The sequence below is a fragment of the Pezoporus wallicus genome, unplaced genomic scaffold (assembly GCF_028554395.1).
Source record: "Pezoporus wallicus isolate ANWC-B61680 ecotype Strahan unplaced genomic scaffold, APGP_CSIRO_Pwel_v1 contig_8542, whole genome shotgun sequence".
Classification (NCBI taxonomy): domain Eukaryota; kingdom Metazoa; phylum Chordata; class Aves; order Psittaciformes; family Psittacidae; genus Pezoporus; species Pezoporus wallicus.
Window position 1 is genome coordinate 1,565,322 of NW_026640148.1, and position 18,633 is coordinate 1,583,954.

Sequence of the window (18,633 nt, forward strand, 5' to 3'; positions counted from 1 at the left end):
TTCTGTGATTGTATAAATCCTACAAACAGCCCCATCCTGACTGTCCTGGGTTCAGCAGTAGCAGTCATTTTTCTCCTTCTTAGTAGCTGGTGCAGTGCTGTGGTTTTGACTTTCGGCCTGGGAACAGCGCTGATAACACCGATGGTTTTAGTTGCTGCTCAGTCATGTTTAGTCTGACCAAGGACTTTTTGAGTCTCATGCTCTACCAGGGAGGAGGGGAAGCTGGGAGGAAGCAGAGACAGGACACCTGACCCAAACTAGCCAAAAGGATATTCCATACCACAGCACGTCATGCCCAGGATGTAACTGGGGGCAGTTACCCGGAAGGGCGAGATCACTGCTTGTGTTGGGCTGGGTATCGGTCAGCGGGTGGTGAGCGGTTGTATTCTCTTCCCTTGTTATTTCCCTTATCATTATTATTATTGGTGGTAGCAGCAGTGATTTGTGTTATACCTTAGTTACTGGACTGCTCTTATCTCAGTCCATGGGACTTACATTCTTTCCATTCTCCTCCCCATCCCTCAGGGAGCCAGAGGAGGAAGAAGGGAGGGGAGTGAGCGAGCGGCTGCGTGGCTTCTGAGGGACAGGCTGAGCTTAAACCAGGACAGTGCCGCAGGGCCTGACAATACCTGCAGGAGATCTGGGGTTCTCTTCTGCTGCTGCCGGTGGCGAGGGCTGCGCTGCGGCACTGGGCGCACGGGGCGGTCTCTGGACGTCCCTTTTGCTCTGCGGGGCTTCCTTCATCCTGTTCACTACATCTTCAGAGAGCTGAAACGTACGAGCACGGGAACAAAACCAACCAGGGCCGCTCAGTGAGCGTCTATTTCACCACCATAGCTTGGTTCCCATGCTCCTGCTTTGCCACTTGCCCCATTTCAACACCACGGTCCCTCCAACCCGCGGAAGGATGGGATAGGACAACCCATGGAAAGATGGGATGTTGACTTCCCATTTTATCCCTAGAAACACCCCTGATCCCCACAGCCTCTTATGGCCCTGCACGGTCACACATTGCTGTGCTCACCCGGGCTCTTGGTGTCCTTACCAAGGGCAGAGGTGTCTCCTGGATGCCCTGAGCCAGGCAATGCCTTCAGCATCGAGCAGAAGGGGTCATTAAGCCGTGAGGAGGGAAAAACGGTTGAGAGCGGCTTAAAAGGGAGCTAAAGGGCTGGTGTGTCCCTGCTGATGCACTCAGCCCTTTCCCATCGCTCCCACTCACCCACCGCCTCCGCAGCCCCGCTCTTCCTCCCTCCTCCTTGCTGGTGTCCCCTTCACCGCATCCCCTCAGCGGGGCCGCCCTCAGCCCTGCACCCTGCACCCCGCTCCCCGGCTCACCCTGATGCCCTGCAGCACCCGCACTTGCTGCCGCTCGTCCAGCCCGAAGGACACCTTCCTGCTCTGGCTGCTCTCGCTGCCCCCCATCACCGGCAGGGCAGCCCCCCCCTATACACCGCGCTGCCGTTGTGACCGGCGCCTCTCCCCTTGCGCACCTGCCAACATACCCGCGCCCCATTGGCGGCCGGTTGCGGGACAGCCAATAGAGCGGCGCGGTGCTGGCCGCGAGCCGCGGGGCAGGCTGGGAGTTGTAGTCCGCCGGCTGCCGTGCGCAGGGCGCGGTGGGACTCGGCCATGGCGGGAATCCCGCGGGGGCATTGCCCAAGGGACAAGGCTCAACCCGGGACTCCCAACAGGGAGACCCCATGGGGTCTGAGCTGCTCCTCCGCGGCCATCAGGGGCCTGACAGCGCTCCTGCCAGAGCCCGGAACAAGAAACCCACAGTCGTCAATTTCAGCCTCCACGTGACCGGAGAGACCCTATAGCGGAGAGACCCTATAGCAACACCGCTGCTGCCAGACATGCCCAGGAAGAGCCACCAGGAGTCAAAGGTTTTACTGACAATTATTTAGACCATTCTCCAGAGCCATCCGCTGCCCTACCCCTCCCATAGCCTTCCAAGAAGGAACAGATCCATCCCTGACCCAAGGACATTGTTATTCCATTATCATCTGCCGTATTTGTTCACAGATGGAAAAACCAAACCTCAAAGGTCACTTTTCTCCATAATCCGGAGTATTTGACAAAGAACACATGACCATTTATGCCAAACTTATTTTTTTTTATTTTACAAACAAAAATATACATTTATTCTGTATTTTCTCTCTTTTACCCCCCCCTCCTCACACATAACACACTTCTGCTCAAGGACCATGCTGAAGATGGCCAAAAGCATTCTCTATGTACACAAACATACAAGAGGAAGGTCAGCCCATGACCTAGTGCAGAAGCTCCTCAGCAGCAGAACACAGGGCACCCCAGGGGTACCAGAGCCCTGCCTGCAGAGGACAGGATGGATGCGCTGCCCGCTCACCCGGGTGATGCCTCAGCACTGGTGAAGGGTGAACTCATAACCTGCTCCTCGCACCCCCAAGGAGGGCAGGGCTTGTCCCCCGAGGGTGCTGAGTCAGCAGAACCTCCTTGGGATGGAGATGCAGCTGCTCCTTCATCCCTCAAGTGCTTTGAGCCCTTCGCACCTCTCGGCTCTGGTGAAGGCCCCTCGGTTCCAGGGGAGCTGTGCAGGTTCCTAACAGCAGCTCGGGCTCAGTGCTGAGCAGCAGCAGGAGGACAACCCAGGCACCGTGTCACCCATCCATGGCAAAGCAGGCAAGCGGGGCTCAGGCCGAGGCACAGCAAGCAACAACAGGAGGAGCACAGCCACTTCTCCGACTTGGCCAGGTGCTTGTGCAGCCCTTCCATAGTCATTGCATGGAGGGGAAATGTGACAGGCTGCTCCCCCACAAGGGACAATTCAGCTCGCACAAGCTGAAGCCTTTTAGCCTCAAAAGGAATTGAAAAAGAACATAATGAAGGGGTGGTTGTTCTCAAGGTGCTAGTGCTAGTTACAGGCCTGTAGGGCAAAGTCCACAGGCAGGACGGAGGCTGTGCTGCTCATGAACAAAAGCAGGTAAGCAAAGGGCCTGCATAGTTTTAGCAATCAATATGGACTTTGTGTCCTTGCCCAACCTTTGCTTCCCTACAGCAGGAACACCAAGTAGGAAATGTTTTCCTCTGCCTGCTCACAACCGAAACGAACACCTCCACACTGCAGCCTGCATGGTGATACCCAGAAACTGGTACCTGAGTGCTCTGCAGAACAGCAGTGAGTTGGGCAAGAGATGCACAGAGTCCCCAGACACTTCAAATCCCTCTTTCTACCATCTCTAATGAAGAGTTGCTATTGCTTAGAGCAGATCTCTGCCTACCTGAGGGATTCAGGTAGGAAAGCACCCCACAGCTACAGGAGTACACTTCTTCACCCCTGGAGAGCACAAACCAGCCTGATGCAGCTTCCAGCTGGAACAGTCCCTGGATTAGAACACGGTGTCCTGAAACTGTGTGCCAGACAGCTCAGACAACAGCAGTCCCTTTTCCCGCATGGGAGAGGTGAGAAGTTCCAGATAGTATTTAAATGAATCACACTCCACATGCACAGAAGTATTTTCAACACTATCAAGCCATAAAGCCTATCAGACCAGCAGAAGTCTGGGGATCTGAACCGCAACACAAGAGGAGAAACATCCATCTCCCACTTGCCTCCCAACTTAGAACAGCAGCCAGCTCCATTCTAGCACATCTATGGTGTCTGAGAGCTTCCAGTCACTCAACACTGACAGCTTGGACTCATCATGGGCTCTGCTCTGCCTCAAGCACCTGAACACCTCCAGAGCCTTCATCTGCAGAGTCAGCCTCCTCCTTCACAGCACTCTCCAGGGCCCTGCCAGAGCCATGAAGCAGGGCACAGATGGGAAATGCACCTTCCTCACTGGTTTTAGTCTTGATACTCAGCCTGCTTCAGTGGTGTTACATCTTCCTGTGAGCTCAGCTGCACACTGGTGCAGCCTCCATAGACCCATTCACAGCTCATTCAGCTTAGCTACACAACAGCACTGTCAGTCCTGCCTCTCTACTGCTCAGTCAGTTCACACCATGCTGCAAGTTACCAGCCCCACAGGATGCTCCCAGGGCAAAGAACAGTTCACGCCTCTCCACACCTCTCCTTGCCACCCAGAACACTCTTTTTAACCCCTAGCAACTGCAGTTCATGACTTCCATCAGCACTGACTGAAAGCAGAGGTGAGCCCAGCTGATCAGCTTCCCTCAGACACTATCCCCTCTGTTGCATCATGACCAGACCAAGCAACCATGCTACTTGGAACGGCCCAGGAAGACCATCTTCAGTTCCAACCACCAAACTCTTTCTACATATGTACAATACAACAGTGAAATCAACACCCTCATCCTAAACACCATTCCCCAGACAAGTGCTTTCAGTCATTGAAAGGAAGAGGTGCCTGTCAGGCCTTGTCTTCTAAGTCACATTCACATCTGGAACATGGAGGGTCAGGAAGGTTCAGTGTTTATAGGTTTATGAACAAAACTGTTCTACATTGTCCTCAAGTAGCAACAGTAAATGTTCTTCCCAACAGAATTTGGGCTGCCAGCTGAATTCCACAACAGGTTTTGGAAATCCTAAGGAAGAGAGGAAAGCCATGGCCAATAGCCAAGGACAGGTTTCCAATGGACATCCCAATGGCTGTGGTGTGAGGGGGTCAGGAAGGAGAGGGATGAGGCAGCTCTGCTCAGGCGTTGATGGCTTTCCAACGGTCACTGTCTATGCTGTTGACGCTGCCCACATGGTAGGGCAGAGAGGCCATGTCATCCATGTAGGCTGCTGTGTCAATCTGAGTGCTCGAGTAGAAGCCAGAATCCAGGCCCTCCTTCTTGGCAACAGCGTAAGGGTGGGGAAGGTGCACGTCCACGTCTTCTGGTTCATCCACCTGACATTTGTAGGAGAAAAGGATCTTCGGTTCAGACCTGCAGTGATAAAGATTTAAAACACTTGCTTAAGCAATGTAGTATCACAGCAGTGTAGTATCACAATGTAGCATCACAGCAACGTAGCATCACAATGTAGTACCACAGCCACTTATCCTTAACTGACACTCAGCAGCACTAAGAAACTGCTTATTCAGACCCTAAAAGCCTCTTCACACTACCTAGCAGTGTATTTCACTGGGCAGAGTAACTGCCATGAAGTGATGCTAAAGGTAACTTTGGATTAAGTCACTTAAGAGAACTAAAACTGGCAGAATCCGATCTCCATGCAGGAAAGGTGCTCTCATCTTTGGGAGTCCTGAAGTACTGACACTGACAGAACTGTGGCCAACACATCTCAACTTCCATCTGTGTGCAGTGGGAAAACCAAAATACAAGACAGGGATATTGTGGATCTACAGCTTCCATCTCTAACTCCAGACACTTCTGCCTTCTGGTTTCAAAAGGCAGCAGAGGCACATTTGGATATCATAGGAGTACAGCATGTTTTAGTTATTGTAAAGCCTGCTGTGTCTTGCTCCTGCACACTAAAAGCTGAAGCTACACTAAACCACTTGGGGTTTTCCTACCAAGTTGCAGCTCCTCCAGTAGCCACACAGCGGCAGCAGCGAGCCAGGAATCGCACTCCCAAGGGCTTTAACTGGTAATGCTCGGGCTCAGAGCAGAGGATTCCTCAATCAGAGTTACCGAACCCCCAGAGCCTTTCTACAAACCTAACCCAAAACCCACCCCGAAGAACATTCAGCCTTCCGGGACTCAATCTCTCACTATACATTTAGTTAACTTCAGTTTGTGCTAAACAGGATGCAGACACTGAAGAAGTATTTGAGAGGAATATAGCATCAGCTCTGTTTTGCATATAAAGGAGTCTTGGATAGAAGCAAACAGCCCTGGCTCACATAGGAAAAACTTCAAGGCCAGAAATTCAAAACTGGTTCCCTAAGTTCCCTTTCCTGTTCCAGTCACTGCCTTTTATTCTACAGATGGGGAGAACTCTAGTGCAACACAATGAAATGACAATATATCCCCTCTGAACTCCTGGCCCTGGCTACTCACCCAAAGAAGCCTTTCAGGAATGCCACGTAGATGAGAGGTGCAAAGAAGCTGAAGTAAAGGAACGTGGTAGCATCAACACAGCTGTCAACAGCAAAAGGGAACATGAAGGAATTTAGGACACACACACAATACAGCTGGGTAACAACAGTCACACAAGGGAAGTCTTGTGCTCAACAACTTCAGGTTGATGCAGAGTAACAGACACTGCCATGGGCATGTGTCATTGCTTCTAGACACTTGGAGGGAACCATGCAAAGACCCAAGGTCTGGCCAAGAGCAGTCTCAGAGCTCCCAATTCTGACTCAGCAGTGACAAGGATCCCTGCAGAGCCACACTGCAGGTTTGAACAAGGGAGTCCCCATGCTATTCTTAGCAAACAGGCCATTTCCTCCCTTATTACCTGCAAAACACCAGCCAATGGCCAGGCATCAGTGGATTCAAACTATTACTTTCACCACTTCAAGACCATGCAGCTCCATAGACCTCTCCACTAAGCTTCCTCACCACTTCGAGGTCTTTTGGCACAAGAGAGCCAACAGCTTTACCCTTTCTTAGGAGCACAGCACAAGTTTATTATCCTGGGAGAGGCAGCATTGAAGGACACTCGCATACAACACAAGAAGTCAGACTGCAGGGCTGCTCCCCAGTGTACGTACCACAATCCTTCTATGATATCCACACAGAGGAGGGCACTGCCCAGGCCCTGCACCAGGTTCAGCAGTGCCAGGATTCCAGCATAGACATAAAAACTCTTCCTGGCTGTGGGGAAACATGGACACAGATGAAACTCAACCTCAGCACCAGCTGGTGCAAATATGTTCAATGGAGATGGCATACCCAGCAGAAGGGTCTAACTTATCTGAGAACTCCTGAAGAACTAAGAGTGCATCTTCCTGCCCCAGGCTGGCAGGATTGATGGAGGTATAGTGGGCTAAACCATACCCTGCCCTGCATGAATACACACACCAGGTGGGTTTTGAAATCACACAGTCATGGCAACACATGCAAAGATTCTGGAGTCAAGCATCTGGAACCAGTGTGAGCCACATAACTGAGTGCAAGAAAAGCCAAAAACCCTAGAGCTCCACCACAAGTTGTGCCCTTCCAATGCACAGCACTCACAAAGCTCAGGAGAGCTGCTCAGGAGCACATCAGGCCCAGGACCTGCTGCTTGTGGCGTGTGCCACATTCCCCTCCCTCAGGGTACCACACACAGATCCCGACACTACTTAAGAGAACAGCCCAATGCAAACATCTGAGTAACAGCTTCTCCCCCAGCTCAAGGACTGCAGATACTCTGCAACAAAGAGAAACCAGAGCAGCTTCTTAATAAAGCAAATGCCCAGATGAAAACTGCTAAGCAGCTCCAATGAGCTTTTCTTTCCCTGGGGATGACCAACATGTACTCATTAACTTCACACACACAGCTCAAAGGAAGCTGTTATTAAGGAGCTGTTTCTTCCCATCTCTCTGCAAGATAATGTAGCCACATTGCATCTGTATCATTAGCTGATTAGTAAATCCTGTTTTCTTTATGTAATTGTTTAGCTACTGAAGTAGCAAAGTAATTGCTCTCCAAAGGGCAAAACACACTATTTTTCCAGGGATAACTTATCAGTCCTTAGCCATGTATCTGTACCCCAAGACAGTGGTATATATCTGCAGTGCAACCACATACAGGAACCTCTTACTCCCACCTACGCTTATCCTGGCTCTGCCGCCACCTATCCTATGGAACACTCCACAGTCACTTACAGGGCAAGGAAATCCGGTCTTTCAGAGGAGTCTTTGGAAGAATCACCACGAAGGAATAGACCTGTTGAGACAAAGAGTAACTGTTCCACTGCTGCTTGGCAGCTGAACTTGGCAATCTTTGCAGGGATGGTGTGCGGTGTCACACATGGCTATAGATGCCTCAGGACAGAGGCACACACCCCTGATACTAAACCCAGTGCAGATATGAAGGCCCCAGACCTCACCCCATCAGCACATAAAGGCTGGTCGCTGAAAAACAAGGAGTAAAGAACATTGCTTCGGTTGGAATTCACCTGCCACAGTGTATCCCACTCCCACCACACCTTTCCTGCTTCAGCTTCCCTGCCATGGGGGCAGCATCAATGCTGCACTGAATCCGCAGTGCTAAGGCTACCTTATACACAAATCATCCTTCCTGCCCCACACAGAACATACAAGGAAGCTATCAAAGTGCTTAACTCATGGCCAGTACTTACCAGAAAGAAGAAGCAGGAGCTGGCAAGCCAGAAGTGTCTCCCTCCATGGCCATAGATGTTGAAGTCCTCTGCTGAGAGGTGGGCATCAGGGTACAGGATTTCCAGGGTGCCCTAGGAGAGAAGTGGCACCAACATGATCCTGCTGCAGGCAGCACCCTCACTACAGTGGGTGTCTGGACATGGGAGAAGCTCAGACAAGAGCTGTCCCTCCCCCCAGGACCCAGCTATTGCCCTGCTTAGAGCAAGTCAAGCTCACACTGGAAGAGAGGAAGAAACTGAAGACATGAGGGGAGGAAAAAAGTGACAGGAACCTGCATCTGTACAATACCAACATCAATGACATTCCAGGACAGAGACCAAATGAAGGGATAAGATTTCAAGCAGCTGGCTAACATACACAGAGCTCCATTTCCATCTTTAAAGTAGACCCTTTCTGCTGAAGCATCCAGAATCTAAAAGCCCACACATAAAAGTCTCATTCACTTGAATTGCTTAAAGAATGGTATGAACAGAAGCTACCACATAGAGTGGAGAGGGAAAAGTGCTTGTAAACACCCAGATATAGCTCCAGCACTTGATATTTCTGAGGCTCCTCAGCTTTGATCAGCTCACTGCCTCCGTAAGCAGGAGCCTGGTCACAAAACAAAGATCTGTGTGTTATCCTGGTGCTGCCCCAAGCACAGAGACACAGGGCTGACCACTTCAACACCGAGAAGGAGAATAACCCCAGACACACACGGCATTGTTCAGAGATGGAGACGCAGCTGAGGAACAGAGCTCACAAGCCAGCTGCCAGTCTGAAGGGCAGCAAGAGCTCTCAGCTCTTAAATGTCAGAGACAAGAGGCTCATTGCACTGCCCTTGCCTAAGCAAGCACCTCAGGTCTCTCCATCTCCCTATCCTAGCACTTGAGGCTTGAGTCAGAACTTGTGGCTCGGGTGTGAAAGCCTCTCACTCCCCTTTCAAGATTCGCTAAATCCATCTAAACCTCATCTCAGTTCTTCACCGTGGCTGAGCCATTCTTGCCATAAAGGAGATGGAGTCTGGTGTTCGCTCTCTGGGATCCTCACACACTGCCAAAGCATCCAGTCTTCCCACAAAACCTCATCTTAAGATCAAAGCTGCCACTTTCCAGATAGGAGTCCTGCAGGCAATTGCCTAACCCCAAGCAAAGCCTAACTCTTCTGCTCCCATGTACCCACCTGGGTGACAGAATAAGCCAGGGACAGCACTGTAGTGATTGCCAGAACTCGTTTCACACTGGACTTGCTCTCCAGGTGACCTGGAATTAAGCAATACACAAGTGACTCAGGATGTGATCCCAGCCCTGGTCAAAATCAGTCCTCTCCAAAAGCAATAGGGGGAAACACTTGTATTTCCAGAGGCCTTCAAGGGCAGGTTAAAGCTCACTTAACCACTCGGACGACCAAAGGAACCACCTTAAATAAAATGGGGCTCAAGCAAGGATCAGACTGCTGATCTTTGCACAAGTCTTCTTCCCCTAAGCTGTCTCCATCACATGCATACAGGACAAGCAAATCACAAGCCATAGATCTGCAAATGCAACCAGGCTTTCAACCATTTATAACAAACTCATCAATGTGTCCTATGTCTTTATCCTAGACCTCCTTCCCTTTATAGGATCAGCATCCCCCAAACTCACAGATGCAGACAGAAAGGGAACAGGAAACATTCAAAGCACTCAAAACTCTCCTGACACTTACCAAAGGCAAGACCTAGAATCACCACACTCAATTCAATCGCCAGAAGGAAGAACCTTGTGATCTCCCACAGGATCTGAGGGTTAACAGAAACCAGACAAGCATGATTAGATGGAGCCAGGGTTGGAAGTGAATACACCAAAACTGCACTCCCTGCTCCAGGAGACAGCAGGCTCTGAATAGAGCCAGCAGCATGCCTGCCGAGAGAGGAAGTGGCCACAGTTTGCCACACTTGAGGATCTGTCACTTGTCATGCATGTGTTCTGCTGCTCTACTCCCAAGGAGCACAAACCCATGAGCACCTCAGATGTATAACAGTGAACATGGCTGGTTCTTACAGTAGCAGACTCTGCAGTAATGCCTGAACAAACACTCCTCCAAAGCTCCTCCAAAGCTTCTGGTCCCTCTATTGAAGCACATTCAACTCTAAAGCCCTCCCACTTCCAGCTTGTCCTTTCCATTCCCAGGTTTTGTTTGGTAAGGTAAGAAACCAGCAGGTGAGGCAGCTTTCCAGGTAGTCATGCAATAAATCACAGCCAAGCCTAGATCAAGAACCCAGATTCCAGCTTATTAATGCTTTGCCCATAAACACTGAAAGGCACCTCTTGAAGACACACAATAGTTTAAGAGGTATTTAAGGAGACACTTCTAATGTCAGTAAATGCACAGTGTGTATATGTATGAGAGAGAAAACCAACCAAACATAATAGACATGACAGAACATGCGCTTACAGGAAAACCTGAGTCTGTGTCTTAGTGCATGACTCCCAACGCAGTGCACTCAGCAGCAGCACCAGAGCTGAAGGAAAGCACCTTCCCACCTCTCCTCCATCATTCAAGTCCTGCATCTCCATCCCCCCAACAGAGGTGAAGGAAAATGCTGCCAACATCCATCTGCTCACACCAAGCAGTGCATTACAGTGCTCTGTCAGGTAGCAGGAAAGGGAAAAGCAGAACCACCACTGATCCCCGAGAATAAAGCCAGGAGACCTGGACTCTGCAGCTCTTCTTCCCCTAACAGCTCAAGAACTACACAGCTCTCTGGTTTAGGTAATGTTCTGCTGTAAGTGAGTACAGAGGAACAGCATGTACAAGGCTATTTCCTGTTTGCTGAAGGTTCACCCTGTGCTCAGTGCTACAAGGACATTCAGATATTGGTTTCAAAAGGGAATTTGGGTTTATTTGCTTTCAATACAAAAGAATTCAATCTTTTCCATAGAGCCACTCAAACACTGGAGTAACAAAGGGCAGGTCTTGCCTGTCTGAATGTTCAGCTTGTGCAAAGCAGAGTCATTTCAGCCCTGCAACAGGAAAGTTTTGCTGCCATTAGTTGTGTACCTATTTTAGGAAGCCCATTGTTTTACAGCCCTGGATGTTGTGATCATTTAGATACAGCTATCACAACAGGATTCCATTGTACACATAGCTGAGTACTGCAAAAACACACATCCCTCTTGCATGCACATAAAGGGAAGCTGTAACAGATTGCTGTGCTCAGAGCTGCAATAAGCACAGCCTCTAAAATCAGTGTTGCACCTACCTTATCAGCAACTGTGGCAGCATCAGAGGCACTCACAGTCATGGAGACAACAGCACGGGCAATGCCAACTAAAGCCACCACAAATACCTACACAGAGAGATACCAAAAGTGAGTTCCCATCGAAAGGCACGTATGCAGTAGTGACCAGAAATCCCTTTGGAATCGTTTCCAGGCCAGCTTTCCAGTGTCCTAAGGCTTTCCTGTAGCAGATTAATTTGCCAAAGATGCCTCAGGCCTGTTAGATGGAGGAACACCGTCTTGGAATTTAGGAAATAACAAATCTCCTCAATGTCAGATTAAACAGCTCTGAGGTCTCATCCACTCCTTACATCATCTTTATAGCAAAAAAGCATCTTACAGCATCTTTATAGGCAAACAGCCTTCCCACCCTTCAGTCCATGGACAGGGGAGAAGAAGAACCAGACAAAACCCACATCCCTCCAAGTTACAAGATCAAGTGCATGGTGTGACTGAATAAACCAGTCTCATCAGATAACAGAAGCCACTTGACACCAAGTCCCACACTTCAGATCTGTGGTAAAGCTCAAACCTGTGGTTCCCTCACTCACCTCTGACTGTGCTCAGGAATGCAGAGTTAAACATCACCTGCAGCCACCAGCTTCAATGCATCTCACCCTGCTGCTCAGTGCAGAGATACCCAACTGGGCTCAGGCACCATTTAAGCATGACAGCATGGGGCTCAGCCAGGCTAATTTACCAACCCGTGTGCTGGCACAGCCACAGGATGCAATTAAGAGCTCAGCTGGATGTACCTCCCCTCTGCTGTGCAGAAAGCAGAGTTTCCAGATCAGACTCCAAGTCATAAGCTAATTCTAATGATGAGGGTATGAGGCAGCTGAACCTATTAAAGAATGAAGAGTCCAAGCTGATTCTACGGTGGCTGGAGAATGGAAATGATCAACAAGTCACCTACAGTAAATATTTTTTCCTCAGAGGAAGAAGGATGCAAATAGCATGAAAGGAGAATACACCACCACTCTCCTGGGGTGGAAAACTCTGGGGCAAAACACAGACAAAAAAGAAAGGTCCCTGAGTATAATGGTGCTGTACAACAGCAACAGCTCATGGGAGGGGAAAATCCACCCTTTTGGCTTCCTCTCTTAAGTAGGTACTCTTCCCAATCTATTAACCTGGCTTTAATCACTGACTCCACAAGAAAGCATTCCTTTAAGACAGGACAAACAGCCATCTGAAAGGAAATCCCCACAGAACACACTTCCACCTCATTTCCCAGTAACATACTCCAGAAGGTCAAACTGAACAGAGGCATTTTCCTCTCAGGCTGTGTGCTGGTGTTGGCTGGGACACAGGAGCTGGTACGGGGCTGTGGTTTGGATTTGTGCTGAAAACGGTGTTGATCACACAGCGATGTTGTTGTTATTGCTGAGCCTTACACAGGGCCAAGAGCTTTTCTGCTCCTCACCCCACAAGTGAGGCTGGGGCTATACAAGCATTTGAGGGAGACACAGCCAGGAGAGCTGACCCCAACTGACACAAGGGATATTCCAGACCACATGGCATCATACTCGGCATGTAAAGCTGGAAGAAGGAAAGAAGGAATGTTTGGAGTGATGGTGTTGGTCTTCCCAAGTCACCATTACACATATTGGAGCCCTGCTCTCCTGGGGATGGCTGAAGTGTTGAAGGAATTCCATGTTTTGCTTTACAGATTAAACTGTCTTTATCTCAACCCACAATTTTTCTCCCTTTTACCCTATCCCACCATGAAGGGTAAAAGTGTGAGGTGCTGGGGCCGAGCTGTAGGCTGGGGTTAAACCAGGATGGGCTGTTCCTTTACTTCCTGCTTCTTGCTCTGTTTTGAAACAGCGGCAGCATCAAGTCAGTTCACTTGCTGCTTCCCTTTCATTTATTGCTATAATATTGAATAGGGACGCTTCTTAAAACACTGAAGAACACAAATGCATTATGCTACACACTGAGACAAACCAGGATCTCAAAAAGCACCTATGACAGAGCTTCTGAGTGGTGTTCCTAACAGCTTCACACTTGGTGTTTACCAGTTTCACTTTTACTGCCTTAGTGCGAAACTGGTTTTGTGTCACTTGCTATGTAGTGCAAGGAGCAAGTGTAAGATACTAGATTCAAAGACAAGAAAGCAACAAAAGAATAAAGAGGGAAAACAAAAATCACCACAGGAGAACAAAATCCACTCAAATCCTGCAGGTATGGGCCCAGAATCTGTGTCTATTTGTGCAGCACACCTTCACCTTCAGCTAAAACAGGCTTTGTCTCTGCAGGAGCTGGCCTGGGCTCTCTCTCCACCAGTTCAGTGACGCTACCCCCTCACTCCTCAGTTCTAAAGCACAGAGAGGTACTCACTAGGATGTAGAATGTAGTGAAGATGGGGCTGGAAGTGACCCGGATTTTGGCCCTGGCAGAGGGCAGCTTCCAGAGAAGGAACACAAAGAAAAGCACATTGGGCACCAGGAGCAGAAGATCCCAGTAGCGGACTCTGCAAAAGGTAAATAAATAGGGTTTTTTCCTGCTCTGCAGCAGGCAGGAGGGAAGGCACCAGGCCCAGCCCCTGCCCAACAAACCCTGAGAACAAAAGCTCTTTCCTCTGGCCCCATTTCCTCCATCTCACCTGGACTTCCCGATGTCCTCATAGAGCAACAACAGGCACTTGTGCGGCACAGTGATGTTGGTGTCATTGGTTGCCTGTGTTGTCGTTGGGTACAAGCTTGTCACATTATCCAGGGCTGTCACCAAGGCAGTCGAATGGGTGATGTTGTCAGACACGGAGAATCTCAGAGGCATCACGGACTGGAACATCCTGCCTTCCTCCTGGTCCAGGTCAAACAGAGCGCAAGGCAACCACAGCAGAGGCAAAAAGGAACATTACATCAGTTGAGTCAGAGGTAGAAAACTCATCCCTGCCATTAGGCCCCTGCACAACTGCTTCCTGCTGGTTACAGCAGGTTATCATCATCACAGATACTCTTGCACAATGAAATGCCACCTGCCCTGACTCTGCACATAGCAGTAGGGTGGACAGCACGAACACGCTAACCTGTATCACAGTAACAAACACCTTCAAACTAGCACCATACCATGTTGGAGTAAACTGTGTGACTTTGAGCTTTGGCATATTCATAGGAAAAAGAAATCAAGACTCAGAAGCAATACATGGCATCATCAGATGAGACAGCAACCCTGCAGCACCACAGCATTCGTTATCATTCTAGCTCCCAAGATCAGGAAGTTACAGTCTATTATTTGATTTCAGCTATTGCAAAGAAAAACATGAAGGCTGCTACCCAAAACCTCTTGCTTGTAGGTCCCTTCCAACCCAAACCAGGCTGTGATTCTCCAGCTTCTTTCCATCCACCAGTCTCAACTGCACTGCCCTTCTCAGCACAGAGCAGCAGCTGCACTAGTGGTTCATGAACCCAGAAGCAGACACAGGCCTATCTAATGGGCCAAACCCACAGGCAGTAGGGAGCTCTGGTCAGAATCAGGAGAGTTCCTGTGCCTACCCTACTTTAAACCTCTCCTGCCCCTCAGGAAGATGGCAGGACAGAAGTTCCCATGATGAAACCTCTCTGTACTGCCTTCGCTGAGAGAACTGTCATGTCTTTTCCACCGCCTCTCCATCCCCCAGGCCCTGAACTGCTGCAATATTAACTGTCCCTCCAGAAGTCAAAGCGAAGCTCTGCTCTGCCATCCATTAAACTCCATGTGCTCCATGCCCGTGCCAGCAGCAGTTTATCCTCTGTTGTTCTACAGTAGCCTTAGAAGTGGACTATGGCACAGAGTACATTCGATCAGGATTCAGTGTACGCTCAGGGTCTGACCTGATTCTCCTTGCCAAGCTCCTGATCTCCTATCACCTTGTGCAAATCCCCTCCTCACCCTAAAGCAGCAACCTCACCATTAAGGCAGTTGGCTGGCTACAAGCTCAACACCAGCACAAGGTCCTGCCACCCCTCCTGGCATTCCCTAAAGAGGTGCTCACGGACACACAAATAAACTCTATTAGCTGGCATGCTAAAGGGGCAAATTGCCAGGGAAAGCACTCCATGTGCCACAGCTAATCCAGGATCCCTCAGAACAGCTCTCCCTGTTTGACTTCAGCCCTGGCAGGACCTGGCAGCCCCAGGGCCAGCACTCACAAGGTGTTTCCCTGCGAGGTCCTGGCTGAGTCACAGATTGGAAAGGCTCAGCACAGCCTTGTGTCAGCTTTCAGAGCTGTGCAGCACCCTGCCCACAGGCTGTCAAGCCACAGGATCCCCTTCCTCTGCAGAGGCTGAGATTCTTTGTGGGTCCTCTGAGGGCCAAGGGATCATCCCACCTCAACCAACAAATGCTGCCTTGGCTCATCCATGCTGGCAGGCACTCACTGAGGAGGGATTCTTCTTTGTGACTGCCATATGCTGTGCGGCACAAGCGATGTCACATTAAACACACAGACCTGGAAAGATCAACTTTGTGCCAAAAATCCCAGCGGAAGTTCCAGCAGGCAACCTTGACATTCCATACTTATCTCCAGAAGTGTCCTCCCTTCCTTCCAGCTTCTCCCTTTGAATTGACACTGCTGAGAGTGATTTTCAGTTAGTAACTTCAAAAGACCTCACAGAGCATGGGCAGAATAACACTAGCAACTGCAAACCCTCACACCTCCTAACAACTCTTCCTGCACAAGAATTCCATCTGCCTGTCAGACTGACAAGAGCTTGAGGATAAAGCTGTGAGAATTACATGGGAATAACAATTTCCTTATAAAAGGAACAAACAGGCTCCACTCTTTTTGCTCTAGAAGCCACCACTATTGCATTGCAGCAGGGAGCTGCTGATAAGGAGAGGAGCTGGCCCCATGGAACAGAGCTCCACTCACAAGGTTCCAAAGGGCAAAGCAGAATTAGGCTTACCTCAGCCAGGCTGCTCGCTACAGCCAGGTGCTGGGGTCCTGCTCTTCCTGCCAAGCTGGAGCAAACAGAACACCCAGGAGGATAGGACAGGGCAGCAAAGCCATCAGCCAGACAGCGCAATGCCCCCGCTTCCCAACAGCTAAACCCTACAGCAAGGATGTGAGGAACTGTTCAATTCCTGAGGAAATTACCAGCAAAATCCCTCAGCAACAAGAGCAGAACTGATGGGAAGGATCCGGGAAGGCTTCGTCACCCACAGCAGCGCCTCACTGTCCACAGCCCTGCCTGGTCCAAAATTAACCCAGTCAGCTGAGCATAGCCCAGGCATCACTCATCCCACTGTGCTCTGCAGCCAGCCCAGCCTGCAGGGGTCAAACCAGCCCGGCCACGTGAGGAAATCACTGCCACAGTCCTGGTCTCTCTTTCCCAAAGAGGGCAGCTCAACTGACCATAACCAGAATCCCAGCCTGATTTGTGTTGGAAGGGACCTTAAAGCTCATCCAGTTCCAACCCCTGCCATGGGCAGGGACACCTTTCACTGGAGCAGCTTGCTCCAAGCCCCTGTGTCCAGCCTGGCCTTGAACACTGCCAGGGATGGGGCAGCCACAGCTCCTCTGGGCACCCTGTGCCAGCGCCTCGGCACCCTCACAGGGAAGAGCTTCTGCCTAAGAGCTCATCTCAGTCTCCCCTCTAGCAGGTTAAAGCCATTCCTCTTGTCCTGTCCCTACAGAGCCTTGTCCAAAGTCCCTCTCCAGGTTTCCTGTAGCCTCTTTAGGCACTGCAGCTGATCCTTGGTTGCTGCATCCCAGCTGCACCTGCAGGACCATGATCACCTCATACCATGGGGATGTTGTTTCTTGATTCACCCCACTACAGCTGCAGCAGAGCTCAGTGAAGCCCGGGGCTCACATCAATTTGTGCTCTCAAAGCCTGACCACATGAAGGGGAGTTAAACACTGCCAGGCTTCCATTCAAAAACGCAAGTTTTATTCCCTTCTGAAGGCAGCAACAGAAACCCCTGCAAGCACAGATCATAGCAAGGGTATGGCTGCTCCTTAAACCCACACCAGCCCAGCCCCTTGCTTTAATACAACTGTTGCTTCAGTGAGTTAAAATCCAACACAAGACACGACAACTGCAAACCACTTTAAGCTGTTCCTTTTTAACCCTGTTGGTCTCAACAGTTGTGCTTCGCATTCCACCCTCAGCACTCACAAGACAGGGGAGTTCCAGACCTCCCCTTCTCCAAGCTTCATCCTCAGAGCCTATTTTGAACTCCAAGTAACTGCAACGCTAAACCCAACCAAAACTAAGCCCCAGAAGTACGGGCCATAACCCAAAACCATCGGTATTACCCAGACCGTCGGACCAGAACCATCCCAGTTCGCAGATCTCTGTCAGAAATGAGCATCCTGATTGTTGTTGCTGGTTTGGTTTTGGTTTTGGTTCCTGGAGAAGGCGGCAGCTAAAGCACAGCGCCGGCCTACGGTCACTTCACCCCCGCTGGCAAGGCCGCACTGCCGGGTTCGGGTCTAAAGGCCGCCAATGGACCGGAAAGCAGGGGAAATCCTCCGGTTACCTCCTGCCCAGCAGACAGCGCTGCCTGCGGGCGCTGCTGCCACAGGAGGGCTCCCGGCTGCCACAAAACACCGCTCGGGGCCGGCTGAAGCTCCTGCATGGGGCAGAACCCAGCGGGCTCCGCGGGCTGGCACCGAACCCGCTTCACCTCACAGGGCCAGAGCCGCCACCACGCCGCGCCATCGGGACAGCCCCCCTAGGCCCGCGGTGCCCCGGCGCCCCCCAACAGCCCTCCCCGTGCCCCCGCCCCGCCGCCGGCCCCGCTCGCACCCACCACGGGCCCCCGCCGGAGGCAGAGCTCAGTCTTGGGGCCGCAGCGCCGCCATACCAGGCCCCGGCCCCGCCGCTCCCCACAGCCAGGGAACGTCGCTAAAGAGCGGCTGAAGCCGAGCGCCGCACGGGCAGAGCGCAGGGGCTGCCCCCCTTTCGTCCGGGTGCAGCTGCGCCTATTGAGAGAGGATCCCTGAAGCAGGCCACGATTGGGCCAATCCGGAACCTCAGCGGAGGACGCGCTGTTAAAGAGGCCCAAAGAAATAGCGCCGTGAGCCAATGGGAAGCCGCGGGAGGCGGGACCTGGGGAGACTTAAAGGTGCCGGTGCCCGAATGCCCGCCTGGGGGCCGGGGGCAGCTCCCACTGAACACCCGGCTCCCTTCCCACCGCTGCAGCGGGGCTGTGAGCCCCAGTGCAGCTGCTCCAAGCGGGGG

The 18,633-nt window shown here is 51.0% G+C and overlaps 2 protein-coding genes across 4 annotated transcripts in view; both read right to left on the reverse strand.

Moving 5' to 3' along the window:
- The window catches only part of CHCHD6 (coiled-coil-helix-coiled-coil-helix domain containing 6), a 107,372-nt gene extending 105,912 nt beyond the window's left edge, over nucleotides 1-1,460 (reverse strand). The window contains exons 1-2 of one of the 3 annotated variants that reach the window (XM_057417526.1): nucleotides 1,336-1,460; nucleotides 630-768 (exon numbers count right to left, since the gene is read on the reverse strand). In XM_057417526.1, coding sequence (XP_057273509.1) covers nucleotides 630-768; nucleotides 1,336-1,422 — 226 coding nt within the window. In that variant the 5' untranslated portion in view covers nucleotides 1,423-1,460. The remainder of the gene's footprint in view (nucleotides 1-629; nucleotides 769-1,335) is intronic. The other 2 variants (XM_057417524.1, XM_057417525.1) reach the window with 2 other exon arrangements.
- A 711-nt stretch (nucleotides 1,461-2,171) lies between these two features.
- On the reverse strand, nucleotides 2,172-16,454 carry TPRA1 (transmembrane protein adipocyte associated 1). Its single transcript, XM_057417518.1, is given in 12 exon segments — nucleotides 2,172-4,872; nucleotides 5,950-6,030; nucleotides 6,606-6,708; nucleotides 7,705-7,765; nucleotides 8,181-8,291; nucleotides 9,382-9,461; nucleotides 9,904-9,976; nucleotides 11,441-11,527; nucleotides 13,802-13,934; nucleotides 14,067-14,266; nucleotides 16,351-16,424; nucleotides 16,427-16,454. Coding segments are annotated over 12 exon segments (1,266 nt in total). The 3' UTR covers nucleotides 2,172-4,637.
- Nucleotides 16,455-18,633: the final 2,179 nt, after the last annotated feature.